The sequence below is a fragment of the Tachypleus tridentatus genome, chromosome 4 (assembly GCF_004210375.1).
Source record: "Tachypleus tridentatus isolate NWPU-2018 chromosome 4, ASM421037v1, whole genome shotgun sequence".
NCBI classification, from domain to species: domain Eukaryota; kingdom Metazoa; phylum Arthropoda; class Merostomata; order Xiphosura; family Limulidae; genus Tachypleus; species Tachypleus tridentatus.
The window spans coordinates 25,446,514-25,469,341 of NC_134828.1; the positions used below are offsets into that span (position 1 = coordinate 25,446,514).

At 31.2% G+C, this 22,828-nt stretch overlaps 1 protein-coding gene across 2 annotated transcripts; it reads left to right on the forward strand.

Moving 5' to 3' along the window:
- The first annotated feature begins 518 nt into the window (after nucleotides 1-518).
- LOC143248708 (BRISC and BRCA1-A complex member 1-like) lies at nucleotides 519-21,328 on the forward strand. 2 transcript variants are annotated; one of them, XM_076497356.1, is made up of 10 exons: nucleotides 519-670; nucleotides 2,109-2,234; nucleotides 4,300-4,454; nucleotides 8,032-8,090; nucleotides 9,364-9,484; nucleotides 10,298-10,379; nucleotides 11,287-11,311; nucleotides 13,840-13,963; nucleotides 15,222-15,308; nucleotides 20,411-21,328. In XM_076497356.1, the coding sequence occupies exons 1-10, from the start codon at nucleotides 583-585 to the stop codon at nucleotides 20,579-20,581; spliced, it is 1,038 nt and encodes a 345-aa protein (XP_076353471.1). In that variant the 5' UTR covers nucleotides 519-582; the 3' UTR covers nucleotides 20,582-21,328. The 2 variants fall into 2 exon arrangements, with proteins under 2 accessions (XP_076353471.1, XP_076353472.1); XM_076497357.1 differs by lacking the exon at nucleotides 2,109-2,234 and having other exon boundaries at nucleotides 555-670.
- The last annotated feature ends 1,500 nt before the right edge of the window (nucleotides 21,329-22,828 follow it).

Genomic DNA, 22,828 nt, shown 5'->3' on the forward strand with positions numbered 1-22,828 from the left:
ATATGTGCTGCGCCTATCATCGATATCGAATCCAGAGTTTTAGCACTATAAGCTTCCAGACTTACTGCTTTACTACTGGCGGTGTCGAAATTTAGACTTAATAATTTGAAGTCCAGTGCTCTAATAAGTTCAGTCTCATCGATGGGACAGCGATAAGTCTTCGAACTTATAACGCTAAAATCAGGGACTCGATTCCTCTCGGTGGACACAGGAGATAGCCCGCAGTGGCTTTGCTGTACAAAAATACACATACACTACAGAGAGATTAAGTGTAAACCATCCTCACAGTACTTGATATAGTATTTGATAAAATGCAATAAATAAAACATCGTGTGTCAATTTTCATGGTGGGCAGAACACAAACAAATCAAAAATAAATTATCTAAGTCTCACTATTTCTTTAGTTTTAGAATATTTTTATATTTATTTTGATTACATTTCATTTGCTTTAAAAGTTTGATTAGAGACATATAATTTTCATGATTTTCGAAATAAACTTTCTTTCGTGCGATAAATATATTTTGGGTATAAAAATTAAGAATAATGAGATTGTTGGATTTTATCTAACAAATGTAAATAATAATGGCGTCGTCGAATGAGAGAAGCGAGGGAACAGTATTAGAAACGACCGAAAAACAGAGTGGACAGCTGTTAAAAACAACAGATACAAGTAGTAATTTTATGATAAATATTGAGTGATAATATCATATAGTTTATTGTGCAGTTGAAGTAGACATATAGTAAATTATGTTGTTATATGTAGTTTTAAATTTGACGTACAAAACGTAGTTCTAAATTTTATAATGTATCATTCAATAATATCGATCCTTGAGTAAGGAATCACGTTATGCTAATTTAATAACACCTTATTACGAGTCATACCTGAAAAAGACAGACTAGAGTTTTGTCAAAAGATGTAATGTGTTCCACTATTAATAAAACTCTTCCTTATAAGTTCTTATTAGTCTACCTCTTACTATACTTTAATCTGCTGATAATTCTGATATTGTCTAGTCCAATTTTTTGTTTTACTCTGAGTGAGAATTAGATCACATTCAATAACAATATCAGAAAACTGGGTAAACAGATGTGTAAAGTAGTTTAAATTTGTTGTTTTTTGGTTGTTTATAAAATCACTTAATTTTTTTAGTACTTTTGAATGTTTATGATATTTATTAATTGTAAATATTATGTAGAATTGCAAATGTACTTTGTTCTACATTAAAATACTTTACTAAGATTTTTGATGTTCTTGCCAGATCCTTTATCAGGCAACAGTGCACAAAGTGAAAAAAGTCCTTATGAATATTAAGCAACAATTATAAATACTGATTAGTGTTACTAATGAATAATAATAATTATTATAATACATGTGTTAATCTGTTGCTTTTCATACTGTGAACAATATGAAATGACACAGCACTGTGTCTGTGCACTTACAATATTAAAAACTGTGTTTCAATACTCATGGTGGGCAGAGCACAGACAACACATAGTGTAGCTTCCTGTTTAACTACAGACAAACAACATAATTTAAACACCCACAATGGTGTTTCATGGAAACAAAACATAGGAAAACTTGAAATGAGCCAGTTTATCAAAGATGGAAATGAGTAAAATTGAAAAACTAAAATAAGTTTCAAGTTGTTAGACATTTTTTATGTGTGAGATTAGAACTCTTAATCTAATTAGCTTTCAAAGTCATTCTATACATTTTTTTTTTTCCAAATACAAACCTTTAGCTCTTATTTTCATCGTTTCTTGATCAATTTGAGATTTAGTTACAGTTTTCAACTCTGTAGCTCAAACCTTTTCAGTTGATGTATATGACCACATTGAAGGTCTCGTAGATTAATTTATTCTAATCCTGCCTAAAAGAATTTTAGTTATAGGATCAGCTGGTAGAGATCCAGATGAATAATAAAAGTAAATCAGTTTTCTCAAAATGAATATCAAGTGTCATGACTTTTGTGAATTCACTCTTTTTGTTGACTGCACAGTATATACTTAATGGAAAAAACTCATATTTAATTTATTGATTTGTTTATTTGTATATCACTGATGATATCTGTTATATCCTAATCATCTTCAATTATTTTGAAACTCAGTAAATGAAAGATTGGACACCCAAGTAAGCTTGCATATACCTTCAGAAGTGTTGGAAGCTACAAATAATGTAGACGAAGGAACATCAAAAGACATTGAACAGTGTTGTCATGTAGATGAAAGTACTGGTAGGTGTTAAATACGTTTTTTTAAAAAAAAACAATAACACAAAAGTAATAGCATATATACATTAACCTGTTCAGTGCTGTAGACGAGATAACTCGTTCATCCAAGCTGATCAGTAACACAGTGCCACGGACGAGTTAATTTGTGAAATACTTGGCAGTCAACAGGTTAATATATAAACAGTAGTATTGCTGTGTGTGTACCGAGAACATAACAGGGCTTAAATATTTTTCTACTGACTTCATGCAACCAACAGAGATGTTTATGTGCATTTTTTAAACATCGTAATAATTATATTGAACAACATTACACATGAAATAACCAAAGAGAGGTTCTAAAAACTGGTACCAATTACTCAAGTAAACTTATAACAGATTCTTAATAATTATGATAAGTTAGGTTACAGCCTGAGAATAATAAATTTTAGAAACATAATGGCATACGTTTTCATTCATATCACATCAAGGTAAATGATAAACTGGTAAATGTTTTTAAAATGATATTAGATAATTATCAAAACAGTTTTTACTTTAGGTTTTAGTATTTGTCTTAAACAGATTCTTCTTCATGAAATTGGTAGTAAACTCATTATAATTTTAACAAGCGTCTGGAAATAATAGAAATTAGTTTTTAGGTTTGTTAATTCTACTGTTATATTACAACAAATTTTACAGGAATGGATGGAATCTTAAAGATTCGAAGTGTGTTATTACTAAATCTGAAAAGGGAGATGAATTATTTGTTTTAATTTGTTTCTGAAAGAGGGATCTTTGATTCATAAAGGTCCTGTGAATGTTGCACATGCTACAGTTTCTAACCTTTTTGCACCATTTTCCACCCATTATTCCCCATGTCCTGTGCATGTGTTTACTTCTTCAAGGATGATTCTATGATCACATGCCAGTGCTTGTGGGAACTACTGCATGTGAAGTTTGTGTTATGAACTCTAGTGATAAGAATAATATGTTAATGTCAACCTATTAGAACCTGTTAACTTTGTATGCATTAACAGAAATATGTAAAACATACACCTCTCTTACACCAGTTGTTTCTGAAATTTGTCCTTCTACCCAATTCGCTACTAAATGTAGCTTGTTTGTTAGCTTTTCTTAATAACAACCAGCAGGGTATAGGAAATGATGCCTTTTAGTTTGTTGATATAATTATTACATGTAATAATTTTACAATTTTTTTGTTTGTAATTAAAGCACTATGTTAACTTTGCCAATTCAATTTGGTAAAATGGTTTTGCTCTATTTACACCTTAGTTTGACAGAAATAGTTTGGAATATAAATAAATCATCATTGGTATATTGTGCAACAATGTGTTTATCCACCTGATAAATGAGCTAAATGTTTCATAAATCAAAACTGTTGAGATTAAAGTCTTTTTTTTTTGTATACAGATGAAAGTGTGACTTAAATTTTTGAACGATATTTGTCAAGGTTGCAAATTTAACACAAAAAATTAGATTTGTGTTGTGACCATCTGTTTTAGGTTGAAATCTTATTCAAAATTCTAGAAGAGGTGACTAAGTTGTCACTTAAATAATCTAAGTTTTGTGTTTTAAGTTATTTAACATGTTTAATGACCTGTAATTCAGAGTAATTTACATGTGATGTTGTGTATTCAATGTGAAATTGCTCACTTAAGAACATTTTTTAAATATTAGCAGGATTTCTTTCAGTTGCTTCAATAAATACATTTTTTTCTATCACGTAAACCAAAAATGATCAACATTTTGAAGATCAAAAAATGAATTATAACCAACAAAGAAAGTAGAACTTTCAAAAATATTTGTATCCAGGTGGACTTTTGTTTTTTGGTGACAAGTGTTTGATGTGGTTTGTCTTTTGCTGTATACCGTATATGTTAGTAAAGTAAAGTATTAGTATTGTTTATAGTGTGTTGTGGATGTATTTTGTACTTGTACAAAACTGATTGTTATTAAATTTTTGATACATAAAACTTCCTTTTACAGATCTGCTAAGGTCTAATGATTTTCTTAATTATTATTTTGTAGAGGCTAAAGTCTGTACCCTTTCACATTTTATTAATTTGTTTAGCACCAGCAGATAAAGAGAAACCAACGTGTCCTGATAATGGCTCAGAATTTCAAGATCTTAACAGAAGACATTCACTGTCAGCCCCTCAGTATAAACCTAGAACCCTGGATGAAGAAATTCAGGCAACTCCAAAAGTTAATTGCCCTGAAAAAATTGTAAGTTGGCATTTATAAATCAAAAATGGATTTTTTGAGTTTTACATAATCCAGAAAGTTGGTTTCATATCTTACAAGCTGTGGTACTTGTCCTTTATCTGGATCATGAACTTAAAAAAGTTTGGGAACTCTTCATGTCAGCTTTATTGTAGTTTTTGGAGTAGACATTTCAGCTGAGTTTATGTATTATAGCAATAGTGGTGGCCTTTTCTTTACTTGAATTACTTCATTGATAGTGCATAAAGTATATAAGATGTTTGTGTGGAATCCTTCATGCTGTGTTATAGAAAATTTAATAAAGTTTTTCTTTTTTGTCGTATGTGGTGCTATCTGTTATTGTAGTTAACTTAATCAAATATAATAATAAGTGCTCAGTAACAGTAATAATGGGGAGGTGGGAGTTGTAAACCCCTTCATTAACATGTTCTTTGTTCAAAACTATTATCCCACAATGTTTGGTTTGGATTGGCCCAGTAGCCTAGGAGTAGTTGGATAACAGACAGACGGACAGACAGGCAGATACCTTTCGATAAATAAAGATTTTGAAAGAAGTAATAAATTAAGGTTAAACCCATTTTGGGATATTATCCATTTTTATGCTCTTATTGTTGGTGAATAATATTACAACCATGAATATTTTTATACTTTTTCATTTATTCTGTAAGGTAAAAACTTTCATTCAGTTAAATACAAAATGATTCAGAAGTCTTTGAAAAACAACAACATACAACAGTAATACTAAGTTAAAAAACTAATTTTGAATCAAAGAGAGAGAGAGATAGAAGGATTATTTTTTATTAATAACAAAAAAGTATTTACATTAGTGTGAGTTAATTTTGTGTTTTTCAGTGATTAAATACTGAATAAAATCAGAAGCATTGAGTACTGTGTTAATCAAAAACTACATACCATACACTCTTACAGTATATATTTCTCATGTCTCAAAATGTTACTTTTTTGTAGCTTGATTGGTCAAGATAGGTGTTTATTGTTTCATGGGATATTTGAATTGTTTACTAACATTGTGTGTCTGAACACTTTCTGATTTTGTGGCTCCTTTTTTCTGATTGGTCATCTACATGCACTTTCAAATGAGACTTGCTTTAACTTTTGAAGAAAATATTTTGTTTCTCTGAGAGAGAGGATTACTCTGGAAGCTGTATCTTAATGTCACTGTAGTTTTTCCTGCTGAGAAGGCCAAAACTGACTGTGGAAGTTCTGTCTTTATGTTACTATTTATTCACTCTGAGAGAGCCAAGGTTTCTCAAGACAGCTGGTATAGGTATATTGGTTTATCCATATTAGACATCTTGAGATACATTTTTACTTCAAGTGGGTTTCTCGTCATCACAAAAGCCAAAGTTTGCTGTAAATTCCCTGTCTTTGTGTCACTATTTATTCACTTTACAAGAGCCAAGACTTGCTGTAGATGTCTTGTCTTTGTGTATTTCTCCATATTGCTTGTGTGTTCTGCTTTATTGTATTTATTCTTTAAATTAAACATTCATGTACATGTGTTTAACTAATTTTATTTGTAATAAATATACTACTATTTAATGGTTAGTAACCAAAGACTTTAATGAAACAAATTATTTTGTTTTGGCATCAACATTGTGTCTTGGCTCTTTTGTTTCACCTATTTTTCTGTATATATTTTGTTCTTGTGGAAAAGAGTGACTGTGAGCTAGGTTTATTCTTGAATTAACTTTAAGTATATGAGCTCAGTCATTTTGACCAACCTTGTAACCAAGATAGCCAGGAAATTGTCTGTACTATTATTTTTATATAGTAAGTGTATCTTCACAAAATTTGGAAAGTTTTTAGTAACCATTACAAATCTTTTGTACACACAAAAAAGTAAAATTTTTAAATTTATTTTTACTACAGATTTGTTTGTGAATTTATAAAGTCAGAGTGTAACTCTGACTCTCATTAGTCTGAGTACAAGATGATTTTCATGCTGAGATTAAAAACATTTTTTTTCACTTTTACTGTTTTTAAGTTACATACATATAATATCTGGAACCTCTTAAATGAATATCAAAAGTTTTTCATTAAAAACTTATATTTTATCATTTATTTTGTCTACCCAAATGGATTTTTTTGTTTTGACCAACTTTATAATCATTCACACAAAAAAAGAAAATCTGAGTTTCCCTTTTTTTCTTTCTAGAATGACTGTAGATTGTAACAGTTAGTCATCCTAAACAACTCAAGACTCATAACAGTTTACATCTAGTTTTATTATTGCTCTTTGAACTGTGTCTGACAAATGAACCCCCAAAACAAATGTAAATCACAGGGTGAACGTTGAACTGAGCCCTCCAGTGGCACAGCAGTATCTTTGTGAACTTACTATACTAGAAACCAGGTTTTGATACCTGCAATGGGTAGAGCACAGATAGCTTATTGTGTAGCTTTCTGCAAAACTGTAAATAAACAAATATTAAACTGAACTTATGGTATTGAATTAGGTAATGGATGAGCTGCTTGCAAGCATATGTCATGGAGAAATTTTTTATTATTTTTTTGTCATTGCACAACGTAACCTGATTTGATTCAAAATATTTCTAGTTTTTACATTTTAGCTACTTTTACAACAATAAATAAAAACACACACACACACACATATATAGAACACAGAATATTTATTACAATTTTTTTTTTAAATATTTTTTTGCTTTCTGCTGCTATCTAAACCTAACCCCATTTTCTTGTAATTACATTAGTAGCACATAATTTTATTTATTTAAAATAATTACTTAAGAACACAGACTGAGTAGCTGAGGGAAGTATTATAAGACACTTTCACTTTAGTTAGGAAGCAAGTTACATTACCATAATTATTATATATTGTATGCTACATCTGTGTTATCAGTTATATAAACCACAGTTAAACCCATTTGCTTCACTTTATAATCCCACTCTCTTTTTCACAAAGCATCGATAATTCTTTCTAGCATTTGCTTTTACATTATTTTTACATAAACAAAGATGACAGTGGGCTATAAAAATTAGACCATGCTGTAGTAATATCTATGCTATAATCTTTCATTTATGTCAAACTTGGAACATTGTAGAGGGGTGTTGAAAAAGAAAAATAATGGGCAAATTGAACAAACAAATGTCACATTACACAAACAAGGGGAAATTGGGAATATTTTATATAATACCTTTTGAAGTTAAGAAATCAAAACTTGTATGCTATTAGAATTATATTTAAGTATGGTTTGATGCCAGTTTTATTGTTAAGCTCAATTAAATTTTGAAAGTAACTTTGTAGAAATTCATGACTGGCTCACTGTTTTTCTGTCCTTATTGAGAACATTAAACAGTACTAAAACCACAACAATTTTAATTCTTTTGTACAGCATTGCTTTACCATGTGTCTATTTTTCAGAAATTGTATGCTTATTTCAAAATGCATAAACTTTATGAACTTAAATTGCAATCATAATGAAGCAGACTGAATCATCTCATTTAATTCAAAATATGTTGAGCCTTATGTTGTAAGAATAACATATCCAGTATATGCTGATTCACTTAGTCTGAAACTATATTTCAATTACTATTTCAGATTATTTGTGTAGATTTGTCTTCAGAGATGGAAAGTTCACCATTTAAATTGGGAGATGGGTGAGTATGAACACCTTTCTTGCACTCTTCTGGTGAAGGACATGTTTGATAAGAATATATTTTTTAAAGTAAATGTTAGAAGAAATATGTAAGATAATGTGTGAAACTTCTTTACTGTGGTAACTGTTGTTTCTGATGATGATCTGGTGAAACTTTATAAACACTGAAATTATATTTTATATATCCAACAGTAAACAAGTTTTAAGTATTACATGACAATTAACAGGCTACTTCCTATAATTATCTGATACTTTTTTTTTGGGGGGGGTCTTTTTAGTGAACAGTAATTCTGTCGTATGCACCATTAAAGCTAACCTGATCTGTGGTTGAGCTAAGTCCCAACTGGAACCTTAATCTCCAAGTTTTTTTATTATCTGTAAAAGTTCTTATACTATCTTTTTTAGCATTTTTATTATTATTTTTAATCTGAATGTCACTAGCTTTAAAAGCAACAATCCACGTCACTCATGGACTGTGCTGAAGGGCATGTCACCTCGTGAGAGTTCGACTCAAAACAGTGATGTTTGGATTTAAGTAACTGACAGTGTGACTTTTTATTTCAGTTTAATGTATTATATATTTTAAGTTGAATTTAGTTTTCAACAAATTATAAAACATTGCCATAGTAAGATAATATTTTCTGTATTGTATGTTCAACATTATTTCAAGTCTTAGCTTGCAGCATTAATCTTGCAGGTGAACACTTTTGCAGAGGGTTTGACCTGTGGTTTGGATAAAACAATTTGTTGTAAACAAGATAAGATACTGGTATTACTAAAGATGAATACAGACCGAAATATCTCATTTTACAGCTCAAAATGACAGATTATTTGTACGTGATCCAACAATGAGAAATATGTTGTTTTTCGTTAAGCAATTTTTGTTGTGTTAATAAATCACTTTTAGCATTCAAAACTTGAAGATTTAGTACTTGTGTTAATACTCATAATATGTATTCATAACAGCTATATGAGATATTTAAACTGAAGTATTTTAGACACGTAACACATCTGTTATATGATTGTTCAAGTATCTTAATGATTCATATTAAAACATTACGTTTTAAACTATAAATTGAAAGTGTTAATAAGAAAAGTTACAAATTTATCCAGAAGTGTTCAAGTTTAAATATATTTTTATGTGCAAGTTTGAAATTTAAGAATGTGGCTGTGATAATTAAAGCATAAGTTATCTAAGTTGAATTCAATTCATAAAGATTGTTACTTATTTTTAAGAAACAGTGGATATAATATGGAAACTATTTTAAAATTAGCTCAAGACTTTCAGCTCTTGAAATGATGAAACGTACCTTGGAAATATTTGTCCACAGTAAACACAGAATAGACAAAAGACATCAGTTTGTTCTGACTATACTCCATGAAAATACCCTATGGGTAAGAACTGTGTTCACAATCACACAATGTATGTATAAAACCAATCTTAGTAAAACGTTGTTTTGTACATCATTCATTTTCAGATCTCATCTTTGCAAAATCTGTCTTTCAGTTTTTTCTTAAGAAAAAAAGTTAACCTTATTTCAGTTATTCTTTAAATAATGGAAAATTATTTAATTGAAATTTGTTATGGAATATTTTTCCTTGTTGAAAAATTGTAATAATAACAGCAAGAAATAATAAATTTATGTTTTTTAAATCTTAAAAAACTTAGTTTTAAATCTCTTACAATAAATTATTTTTTATAAATACTAAAACTTCAGTTTATCATCTGATGATGTTTCTATCAGTAAACTATCAGTCAACTGTGTGTGAGGAAATGCAAAACCAATCAAAAAAGAAAAATTTCAAATGAACTTAATTCAAGGCCCAGCATGGCTAGGTGGTTATGGCACTCGACCCTTAATCTGAGGGTCGCGGGTTCGAATCCCTGTTGCACCAAACATGCTCGCCTTTTCAGCTGTGGTGGCATTATAATGTCACGGTTAATCCCACTCTTTGTTGATAAAAGAGTAGCCCAAGAGTTGGCGATGGGTGGTGATGACTAGCCGCCTTCCCTCTAGTCGTACCCTGCTAAATTAGGGATGGCTAGCACAGATAGCCCTTATGTTGTTTACGCAAAATTCAAAACAAACTTAAACCAAACTTAATTCACAGTAATCATAACAAAATAAGAAATATAAAATAACATATGTTATTATATTGTATCTTTTGAAATTAATTCCAGAAATATTCATATTTGTTTTTCTGCAGCTAGGAGATTTTACTTCAGATCCTAAAGAAATATGTGGCATGTTAGAAGACTTGAATGAAACTAAACCATGTGAAGCTTGTAGTATCCTTTTATTATGATCTTAGTTTTCTGTTTAGACTGTGAAAGACCTTTCTTTAACAAGATTTTTAATTTCATCATCTTGTAACCACATTGCATATGTTACCATTTACAGTTGACCCTAAAATTTATTTTTGATCAAAAAGTAGTCAGACATGGAAGCCTAAAACACTGAATATGCCATTACAAAAAAATGTTAATGAAGTATTAAAAAATCGTTAGTTTTCAAGCAATACTTTAATTTTTTCTTTCTTTTCTTGTTGAGATGATGTAGTTTAAATAATTTATTAACATGTAAAACCCCATATGACACTCAGAATACTTGATCTTATGGTTTTTCCAAAAGCATGTACAAAACCTGAAGTCTTTGAATTGGGCTTAGCAAGTCTTTGCACTAGAAAGTATGTAATTTTCCAAACAAGTAGTGCCATGTTGGGAATATCATGGAAAACATTAAAATCTCTCAGTAAAATATTTTTCATGTATGCATTTTAATCAACTTCATCACATGACACGTTTACCTTATAATTTAATAATTGAGTGGATCCAATTCTTTGATGATTGTTTTATACAGGCCATATTTATGTAATCACAGTTTGTAAAGTGTGTTATTTTTTGAATTACATTCTTCTCAGGAATGACTTATGTAATCTCACCACGTAGAGAAGTGTGGCATATGGCTACTAAAGAAATGTGAATTAGGATCATTGTGATAGCTAAATTTTGTTGTTTATGTTCCATGGTCTTGAAAAAAAAAAAAAGTCCAGTTTACCTTTTGACAAAAAAAATCTTCAAGAGTTTATGAAATGAATGTTGCTGGATCACAAGTTTTATGTGTATATTAGTTGTTAGTTTTGTTGCCTTTGTGTTGTGTCTTCATAAATTAAGTTATTCTGAACGCAACATTCAGATTTATCATCTATTTTTGAAATTATGTAAGTACAGTTTTACATATGTCTGCTGTGTGGTTTAAACCAAGTTGTAGTCAGTTGTTTATGTCACACATAAAAGTATAGAATATAAAGTAATCACCATTCAGAATCAAAGATCAAGGATGAAGTCCCTATATTTGGGGGAGGTGCTTGACTGAATTTTTCAACAAGATATCTGAATCACTATATAATTGGTATTTCTGTATATTCTCAAGCAGAAAATGTATTGATGAAGATAAAGTACTGTGAGAACTGTAGACAGTCTAGTATGTCTACCACATAATTTACTTTGGAAATTTAATGCCACTTTTCAGACACCAGCGATTTGTCTAAAAATTTGTGATGACAATAATAAGTTATTTATTTTCTCCCAAGACTCCCCAAAAAAAAATTGTATACAGAATTGTATACAATTGAATTAACAAAAATGGAATTGAGCCCTTACACCTGCAAAAATTGGAATTTTGAGGGACAATCCCTATTTATTCTTCTCCACCTGCAAAGTTTTCTTATACCGAAAAAATGGAATTTTGGAGGAAGTCCCTTGCACACCTGCAAAGTTTTTTTGTTTGTCTAAAAATTTGTGATAACAATAAGATGTTATTTATTCTTCTTCCAAGACCCCCCCAAAAAAATTCTATACAGAATTAACAAAAATTGGACTCGTACCGAAAAATGGAATTTTGGAGGGAAGTCCCTTTGCAGACACCTGCAAAGTTTTCTTGGTACTTTTATTGTTTGTCTAAAAATTTGTGATAACAATAAGACGTTATTTATTCTTCTCCCAAGACCCCCCAAAAAAATTCTATACAGAATTAACACCTGCAAAGTTTTTCTTGCAGAACTTTTTTTGGAACTTTGTCTTTGTCTAAAAATTTGTGATAACAATAAGAAGTTATTTATTCTTCTCCCAAGACCTCCCTCAAAAAAATTGTAAAAACAAAATTTGCATCCAGAATTAACAAAACCTGCAAAGTTGGTACTCTTACTGAAAAATAAGGACCCCCCAAAAAAATTTTACAGAATTAACAAAAATGGACTCAGTCCCTTTGCAGACACCTGCAAAGTTTTTCTTGGTACTTTTATTGTTTGTCTAAAAATTTGTGATAACAATAAGAAGTTATTTATTTTTCCCACAAGACCCCTCAAAAAAAAAAAAAAAAATTGCATCCAGAATTAACAAAAAATTGGGCTCTTACTGAAAAATGGAATTTTGGAGGGAAGTCCCTTTGCAGACACCTGCAAAGTTTTCTTGGTACTTTTATTGTTTGTCTAAAAATTTGTGATAACAATAAGACGTTATTTATTCTTCTCCCAAGACCCCCCCAAAAAAAATTCTATACAGAATTAACAAAAAATTGGACTCGTACTGAAAAATGGAATTTTGGAGGTAAGTCCCTTTGCTATGACCCTGCCAAAGATATACAAATGATAAAGATTTATTAGACCATTCTGAATATTAGTAGAGGCCTATGAATAAGTTTCCTTATTCTTCCAAAAGAATTTCTCCAAGCCCATTCCCTTGGATGTGATTTCGCTAGATAGTAGATAGGGACAGTGGGAATCTCGTTTAATATATTGCGCTTAAGATAATAAAATGGATCAATAGCTCTTGACAAGTAAACATTAAGGACATTAATATGTGTGGTGTTTACTATGAATTCTTATTTAATTATATTTAACTTTTGTTAAATACATTCAGGAGAATTAGAACAACATGTATATTTCTTGGAAGAAACTCATCCTCAGTATGAGATAAAATGCCATTTATAAGAACAGCACTATCATTTAAACCTTTTAACGTATTTGGTTAGATTAGAGTCGATTATTCACATACTTAAAAGATTTAGATTACACAATGAACAATCATGTAATTTGTACTTGAAGCTTTCAGTACTTGGTGAAACACTATAATTACAGAACTGAAGGGAAAAAAAGTTATACATTTCACAACAATGTAATTTGTTACTAACAAGCTTTTTTGCAGGAAGCTATGACAAAGAAAACATGATAATAACAATGTGTTTGCAGTAGCCCATCATACTAGAGATTAAGACTGTATGATGAATTGGATAATTCTAAACTGATGGGATATAAATCATATACAACAAAAAGAGAGAGAAACAAAGTCTTCCACATTTGCCTAATTTGTAATGCCTAACACAGAAGTTTGAAAAACCTGATATCCCTCTTAAGAGCATACAAATAATTTAGTTGATTAAAGTCCAAATGAGTGAATAGCGCATTGTACTTTCTCTTGTTGAGAAGTATGATTGAAGTCTGGCCACTACTGACATAGAAACGACTGTTTTAAGAAATAACTTCCTTTAAAATTGAAGCAAAGGTGTAGAATATAAACTAGTTAGTAATTAATATCTTATAATTGAAAAATGATAACTAATTAGTAGTCGCACGTAGGTGATCATATAGACTGCTAACAGTGACAATGGTACTCGAACATGTTGTGTATCGGATAATATTTTCTTAAGATGTCATTGGATACTAAGTTATTTGTGATTATATTTAATCAGGTCGGAACAAGTAGAATTGCCAGTTCTTTCGAATCCAGCTGTTCTTCCCCCACCGTACGTGGTAAGACTTCTACTGATTTATGGTCGATCCAATACAATGCCTGAAATTCAGAGAAATCAAGAGGTAAAGAAATCGTTTGCAGTATTTTTTTTCATTGTCATTGTGTAAAATATGGAATCATTCTGTGTATAGGAGCTCCCATACTGCAAGAGTATTATAACTAGTATGAAAACACAAACTTCAACATCAGAATGAGAAACAACATCCTCTGCCACTGAAGTGCAAGATGCACAGTTCTTTATACTATTAATTAACTCTATAGTCTTCTACTGCAATTTGACCCCCCCTCTAGTACAGCTGTAAGTCTACGGACTTACAATGCTAAAATCAGAGGTTCGATTCCACTAGGTGGGCTCAGCAGATAGCCCGATGTGGCTTTGCTATAAGAAAACACACTTTTACTGCACACATGTTATCAAAGTTATGTTTATGGAATTAATAGTTTCATAGTTTATTTTATTATAAAGTCGATCTATAAAATATTTATTCCATAATTTTATAAACATGTTATCAAAGTTATGTTTATGGAATTAATAGTTTCATCCACTTACTTTATTTTATAAACATGTTTTCAAAGTTATGTTTATGGAATTAATAGTTTCATCCACTTACTTTATGTTTGCAATAAATATTTCTCTATAGATCGACTGTATAATAAAATATCTTGTTAAAACTGAATCCCTGTTGTTACCACATCACTACATACTATAACTAAGCTAACCCTAGTTCTGTTTGTTCCATACAAGTACTTGAATTGATAACTTGGCAGTAAATGTGGATGCTTATCATGCTAAAAATCAGGTTTCCATATAGACATCATGCAGAGCACAAATAACCTATTGTGGACCATTATGCTTCTAACTAATTTACGTGAATAGTTTTCACATATGTCATAATTCCTTACGTGGTGGACGTGGAATGAATAACCATTTCTTTGTGGTTACAGTTGAAAAGCAAGTCATAATATTTTTGCATGTAATTATTGCTTTTGTTTAATTTACATGCAGGATGAACAGAAGCTTTTCTGTTTGTTAATGGTTGCAAAGTCTTATGCAATCAAAATTAATTGGCTGAATAATGTTTATGAAACAAATGTGAAGGTACTTGAGGCATCTTAGAATACCTTAATATTCTTTTTCAACAAACCTACTCAGTTGTAAATAGTTTATTTTAAAATGTTAATGGTTTGACCTAACAGTAGTAACTATTCAGCTAAAGGAGACACAACAAAAGACAAGTCAAAAGTTTATCAGAGAAATTCTTTTAAAATTGTTCATGTGATTATATTAATAAACTGCTTAAATTTCTTTTTTTTTTCCAGATAGTAAAGAACTTCCTCGATTCTTGTTATTTTTTTATGGATGTTCTATATATCCATGATTCACCAAACGAGGATAACAAAAGTCAGGTATGCTAACAGAAGGTGTTTGAAGATTTTTCCAGTTTAAAGTATTTATGGAGTAATCACTTACACGGACTCTGCATATTCTAAATATGCTGTTAAAGTTTTATGTTTTCTTTCAATTTATGTATTTAATATAAGAGATGAGCTACTAAATCAAGAAACTAACATACTGGTATTTTCTTATGTATTTCTGATAATGAAATGTTTAAGGTTTGTGTCTCTTAAATGTTTTGGGCACGAGTTGGGCTTATGGTAGAACTCTGGATTTTGGGGCTAGAAAGCCAGTCTGGAATCTGTGTGATACTACAGAATATTTCTACACTTTAGTTTGTGGGTGCATTATAGTTAGTTTCTTGGTATTTGGTGAAGATCTGCCAACTTCTCTCTCGTCAGTAATTCAAAATTAACAATATTAGCAGAAAGCTTGGAAGCGTAGACATAAATTCAAGTTCTCAGAAGTCTTTAACTTTAATAAACATTTAAAACTCTCGTGCAGTGAGCCCCCTTCCCCCCGCCAGTACAGCTGTAAGTCTATGGATTTACAATGCTAAAATCAGGGGTTCAATTCCCCTTGGTTGGCTCAGCAGATAGCCCGATGTGGCTTTGCTATAAGAAAAACACACACGAACACTTGTGTAGTGTCATGGTTTTTATGTTATTAGAAAGTTGCTATTTGTATAAGTATTTTTCAAATATGTTACATCTTATAAAGTTTTATAGAGATACCAATGTAACTTGAAGCTCTGGAGCATTGTCTGCAGAAGAATTTTTAATAGAAATACTGAAACAGAAGCAATTTTAATAAATTTACTGAACTGTTCATAATACAAAAATAATACTATTTCAAAGTTGCCACAAACTTTGAAAGTCTGAAAGTCATGTGCTTTGAAAAGAGGATCTAAAAATTAGAATCCAATTTTTTTTTCAAAAATTGAAAAACAAAAAGTTCTTCTAAATTGGGGCCATGAAAAAGTACAGCTAAATAACAGAAACTTCTGAGTAACATTTGAATTTTATATTACTGTTGAAAAATTGCAACATTTCAGTGTTACAGTTGTGTGTACCGATTGAAATGTAAATACTAACTTTCATTTCTGTACCATTGAATGTTTTCTGTGTTCCAATATTTTTTTTTGGCTGAAGTTTTGACATCCTATTTACTTATACCATTTACCTGACTCATTTCTCTCAGAATTTGTTAATTAGGTTAGTGATAAATATTTATATTAATTTTCACTTTCTAAACTTTAAAAACTGCTTGAAATGACTTATATCATTTCTCATTATCCTGCTAAAAAATGGTATTTTGATTTCATTATGTACTGTGTTGTTTTCAGTTTTAAAATTAACTGTCTTGTCAGTTTCACATTCCACAGTACTAAGAAGTGATAGTGTATGAGCAAAGTTGGTATTTGATAATTTGACAAGTTACCTTTAAGTTACAAGTTTTTCTTTATTGCTAGTAATTTAGGTTATATTTGTTTCCAAGAGGCTGAAACGTTTTCATTTTGGTTTACCTGTTTAATTTCTTATCTTAATCTTGTACTTCTGTAGAGAAATTTTTTTTTCCTTCTTATATTCATTAATGAAAACGGGCTCTTCCTGTAGGCACAACGAAATAATAACATTTTCAAATATATATACGTTTGGTATAGGTATTACATCTAACTAAAACTGAGCAAAGTTTTAACTTGAAAACGAATAAAATTATTTTATCTTTTATTTAATGTCTCATTACTCACTTATTCATATTCTGTAGAAAAGTTGTATATTCACACTTCTAATGTTTAGAGTTTTAACAAAGAAACAATATATTCATTTGAATGCATAATCAGTGTATTAATGTTGTTACACTGGATTCACATATTCACCCAGATGTATTTTACTAATAATTCACCAATGAATTCACTAGGTTATGAGTTAAAACAATAGTTTGTATTTTCTGGTTCTCGTTTGCATTTCAAGTACACAAGATAAAAATGAAATAACATATGAAAAAATGTATCCTCTCAGACCACTAACTGCAAGTGTCACTTGTTATGTCAAAACATGCTTCTCTTGACTATTTTATCTACATTTTTTTACCATTTGGTTAGATGTTTATGTAACATGTCAATTAGTTCTTAACCATTTTAACCTTGGGTTTAATGACTGTTTATCATGGGAGTTACTGTTGAACAAAGTACTTAAAAGGACGCAAATTGTGTTTCTAATGAAGTTTATTATGTGTTGTTTGTGAAATGTTTTAAATGGGAATTATCTTTGGTCTATGAGATATTGTTTAAATAAATATTCAGAACATGCTACTCACCTCTTTACAGAATGAACGGCTAATACTTCTTGCCACTGCCAAAATGTTTTTGGGCAAGCACCAGGGCATTTGAACAAAATATTCGTGTTTTGGTGTGCATTGTGCAATTTTGTGATCAATCATCATTAAACTATATCCCAAATAAGAGGGGGACACATCCCCTACTCTCCTTGAGCACTTTGTGTGTAGCAAAAGCTTATTCTTTTCCTCATCACTGCAGTATTCTGCTCTGTTCAGCATTACTGAGATTTTAAAATTCAGATTATTACTGTTACTTTTGGTTACCAATTTGTTATTTTGTCTTTCTTTTAAACTAAGTTTCTTGTTTTGTACTCAGAAGGTAAACAAATAATTTTATGAATCATCTCAAAGGTAAATTTGCATATCCAGGTTTTTGACATTACCCACAATCCACTGAACACACTTTGATGGTAAGAAATGTTACAAGCATTCTGCTTTAAGTGGTTGGTTCTTTTCTTTCTAGGTACAGCATGGTCAGGTGGTTGGGGTGCCTGACTCGCAAACTGAGGGTTGCAGGTTCAAATCCTCATCACACGAAACATGCTCGCCTTTTCATCCAAGGGGGCAATATAATGTGGAGGTCAATCCCACTATTTGTTCATAAAAGAGTTGCCCAAGACTTGATGGTGATGACAAGCTACCTTTCCTCTAGTCTTACATTGGTAAATTAGGGATCACTAGTGCAGATAGCCCTCTTATAGCTTTCTACAAAATTCAAAAAACAAACAGTCCTTTCTATTTTCTTTATCTCAGATCCAGGATCCTTCATCTTTTTATAACTTTGTCAAGTTGTCCTTGCCACTTGCTTTTATTTCCTGTTTTTTCCCCAGTAAGTTACAGGAAACCCCATGTTTGCTACTTTTTTCTGGCTATACACCCCAACCTCCAGTTGCTACACTCTTGCAGACCTTGAGAATCTTATTGTATGAAATATGTTTGAGATTCTTCATTTTTTCTTAAGGTTCAATCCCTTGAGTCTCTTCTTCTAGTTTTGGGATACATTTCCTTTCCAACTTTTTCTTTTTCACTTTGTCTGCTTTTCTTCATCTTTTATTTCCTCAGCTTCTTAGCTATCTGGCTATATTTCAACTTTTTCTGAAGCTTGACATTAAAGTCTTAACAACTTTACTGAGTAAAATTAAACCTATCTGTTCTCTACCTTTTTTTGTAGTGTCCTGTTTAACTAGTTACTTTGTTTCTGGGATTTTTTTAGTTGGGGTATCTTATTTTCTGGAGATAGACTCTCTCAGTCTTATTTTGCAGAATTCAGATTGGCATCTTTCCTTTAAGTTTATGTTGGGGCAGGGGTTACTGTATAGGTTGGAAATTTGAATCATGCTAGCTTATCCAGAGCCATCTCTGTTCACTTTATTTTCCAACTTATCTTGGTCCATGAGATTCCAGTGGTTTGAAGTTTTAGGAGCCTTGTAAGATTGCCCCTCTTTTGTTCGTTGTTCACTTTGCACACTTCTGGAATCCCTTTGAAGAAGACAAGTTGCACAGATGTGTTTAAGTATCTCTCCTTGACTTCTTAATTTCAACATCTTTCTACCTCTTATTTAGTCTTTTCATCCCTCATCAGATGTCTTTGTGTCTTTGGCACCTAGACGAAGCTGTCTCTTCTTTTCAGGAAATGAATCATGTAGAATAGATCCTTGACCCCACTCCAGGATTTTACTCCCATTTTTGATAAAGGTTTGGCAACCTGTTGTTGACCTGTCACCCTTGGATCAATTCCTTGTAATCTCTCAGTTCAAGATGGAAGGCTTTCTTAGTCTGTGATGTACATTGTGTAATAGATTATGAATTACTAAAACCAATATTTTGAATATTTTTCTGCACAATCCAATTTCTCAGACTGCCAATTACTTTCCTCATTTTGCTCAGAGTAATCAGTATTTTTTTCAATTCTAGACCATTCTCTTCAGATTGGCTACAATCCTATATGTTTTCATTTGAGTCATGAAGATTTTTGCATGTGGGATGTATATATTGGATTTACATTTCCACTATTATTTTGACAATTAGCTTCTTCTTATTTTGTTCAGTGAAACATCCTATGTTGTAATGTCCCTTATATTTAGGAGTCATTTCATTTGGGTTAGTTGGTTAAGTTTCTCTTGATCAGAAATAAAACAGGGATATCTATCTTCAAATGTAGTATAGTCTGCCCTAACACTAAGGACCAAACCATTTGTATTGATTGTGACCATCCAAATGGGTATTGTGTTCTATTTTGGGTGCAGGTTTGGGATGATTCATCCTTACAACTCCATGTTCTTGTAAGTATTTAAGTATTTCTCTTACATGTTGTATGCTTTGATGTATTACCAATACCTATATCACCCTAGCTATACTTAACATACATGGTCTGCCAGTTCCCGAGATGTACAGGACAGTTCACATTTCACCCACCTTCATAACAATTTAGCTTCATACAGGATGTCCTTTTGTCAGAACCTTTCTTCTCTACCACTTGTGCTAGGCAAAGAGTATTTCCTGCTTGACATGGATTTATCTCTCACCAAGTGATGTTCTTATTGAATCCTTCCAACCCCAGGAGGAGATGCACTTTACAAATTTTGTCACTATGCCCTTAGAAGGAAGACAGTCCTTTGACTTTCTATACATTGGCCCTTCCACAATATTCTCATTGTGGGGTTCTAGCTCTTTGTTCTATGGAGAGGTGAGTTTCTATCTGAAATACATTTACAGTGAGGGAAAAGTTACTATTTAGAAATGGTATGACAAATACATTTCTCTCTTTCTTTAGGAGATCTTCGATGTTTTCTGTGACATCGATAAAAGGTCAACATTTTATATCTTTGAGGTAGCACACAACACAACCAAATTTCACAATTGTATGGCTAAGCTCTTAGCTCACCCGCTCCAGCGACCTTCTCAGATGGATACATTTTACAAAGTGGACTTTTCAGAAGATTAGTTTTAAGGCTATTAAGCAGTACAATACTGCATAACTATTAAAGGTTTTTGTGCAAATGTGAAAACTTGTAATCATGGACCTTTGTAGATAATTACAAGTGAAGCTGCTGTGTTTTATATCATTAAAACTTGCAATAAAAATCTGTTACCTAACTTTTCAGGAAATCCAAATAATTCAATCAGTTTGACTTCTAGCTGTGTTATTAAAAATACTGTATTTATTACATCAAAAATTTGTATTGAGTATGTATGTAAACAGATAGGATGTTACTGAAAAGTATTTATCATATTTATCTGTAATATCATTGTGATGGATAATGTTATATACAATTTAATCATCTTTTGTAATGTAATAAAATGAACATCATACTGTTTATAACCTTTTTTTTTTCTTTTCGGAATCATACACTATCGTATGTGTACTAATTCTGTTAATTTAAATGGTGGCAGAACTTCTGTTAACAGTGGATGTTTTAATGCTGTTTACTGTCAATTTATGATTAGTATTAACAGTTGTTCTTAGTAATAATTTTAGATATCATGCAACATGTATTTACTAAAGAAATCATCTTCCATTGCCAACCAAAGAGCAGTTATATTTATAATCTTTGATTATGTTACTTTCAATACTTGGTCTAAAGAAAGCAACATCTGCTATCAACAAAGAGATGATAGTTAGGTTTTTAGTTATTATACTTTAACAACTGGCTAACCATCGAGATTAAATAAATTCATTACTGCACATAAAGCTGGTTCTTTTTTGTTTGCTTATTGCTTTGTTCCCATTTTATTATTTGAAGTATTTATTGGTAAATAATTTATTGTTATATAATTTATTATTTGTTTTTAGGTCTAGAGTTTCAGTTCAAACAAAATTAAACTCATTTTGTATCGTTACACTAATGTTTGAAGCCATTATATATAGTCGATTTAGTTGACAAACTTGATAGGATAACAACTCGTTTCAGGATTGAAGAGCAAGATAACAAACATATTTTTCTGGTATCAATTTTTTGTCAAGTATGTTCATGCCATAAACCCATCCAAAACAAAAGAAGCATAGATCAGTTTTATGTTCCCTGGCTGCAAAACTCAACATAACCCAAGTTCATTATGAAAGGGTAATGGTCATTTTAAATATCTTCATCATTTAACTTGGCTAATGATAAATGTATTTCATTAAAGGTTCAAGATAACTGTAAAGGATGATAGTCACTTAATGTTAATTACCCAAATATTTTATGTCAAAATTTGGTAAATTTGGATTCCTTATTTAGTACCCATATATGAAGGTTGAGATGGCCTTAAAAACGTTTTTGATTGGCTTATAGTTTCTGCATTTGTTTAAAGTTGAGAGAGTGTTTTGTACTTTTTTAATTTAGCACAAAGCTACCCAAGGGGCCCCCCGCTAGTACAGCGGTATGTCTCCGGATTTACAACGCTAAAATCAGGGGTTCGATTCCCCTCGGTGGGCTGAGCAGATAGCCCGATGTGGCTTTGCTATAAATAAAAACACAAAACACGCTACCCAAGGGTTGTCTGTGCTCATTATCCATAATGTAGAAGTGAAAGACAAGAAGGAAGGCAGCTAGTCATCACCATCCACTGTCAACCTTTGGGCTAAACTTTCACAAACAAACAGTGGGATTGACTGTCACTTAATAATGCTCTATGACTGAAAGAGCAAGCATGTTTGGTGGGCTGTTGAAACAAACCCACATTCCTTAGATTTGCTTCACAAAATTAGTATTTTGCAGTGAGAGTAATGCAATAAGTGCAACCCTATTGAAGTGGTTAGACAAATTAAGAGTTTATTAACGACTCCACACTTGTCAGCATTTGAATCATGTGTGTAACGAATCGCCTCCCTTGTAGCACAGAAGTATATATGTGGACTTACAGTGCTAGAAACCAGGTTTTAATACTCTTGGTAGGTAGATCACAGATAGTCTATTGTGTAGTTTTATGTTTAACTACAAACAAATTCACCACTACGTGTGTCCAGTCTTGCCTTGTCTGTCACCTTCACGCCACTTTCAGATTTTGTTTACCTGTTAGGTAAGACCTTAACTCTTACCAATAATTCACATCCAACCTCCATGAATATTAATACGTACAATCTAAATTCACCATTACTTCAAGCTGGACAAAGGAAATTTGCTTAATCTTCGAATACCCCTAACGGTTAATTATTTTTTTCTTTATAAATTTTTATCATCAAATTAACTACCAGATAGACAGAACCATA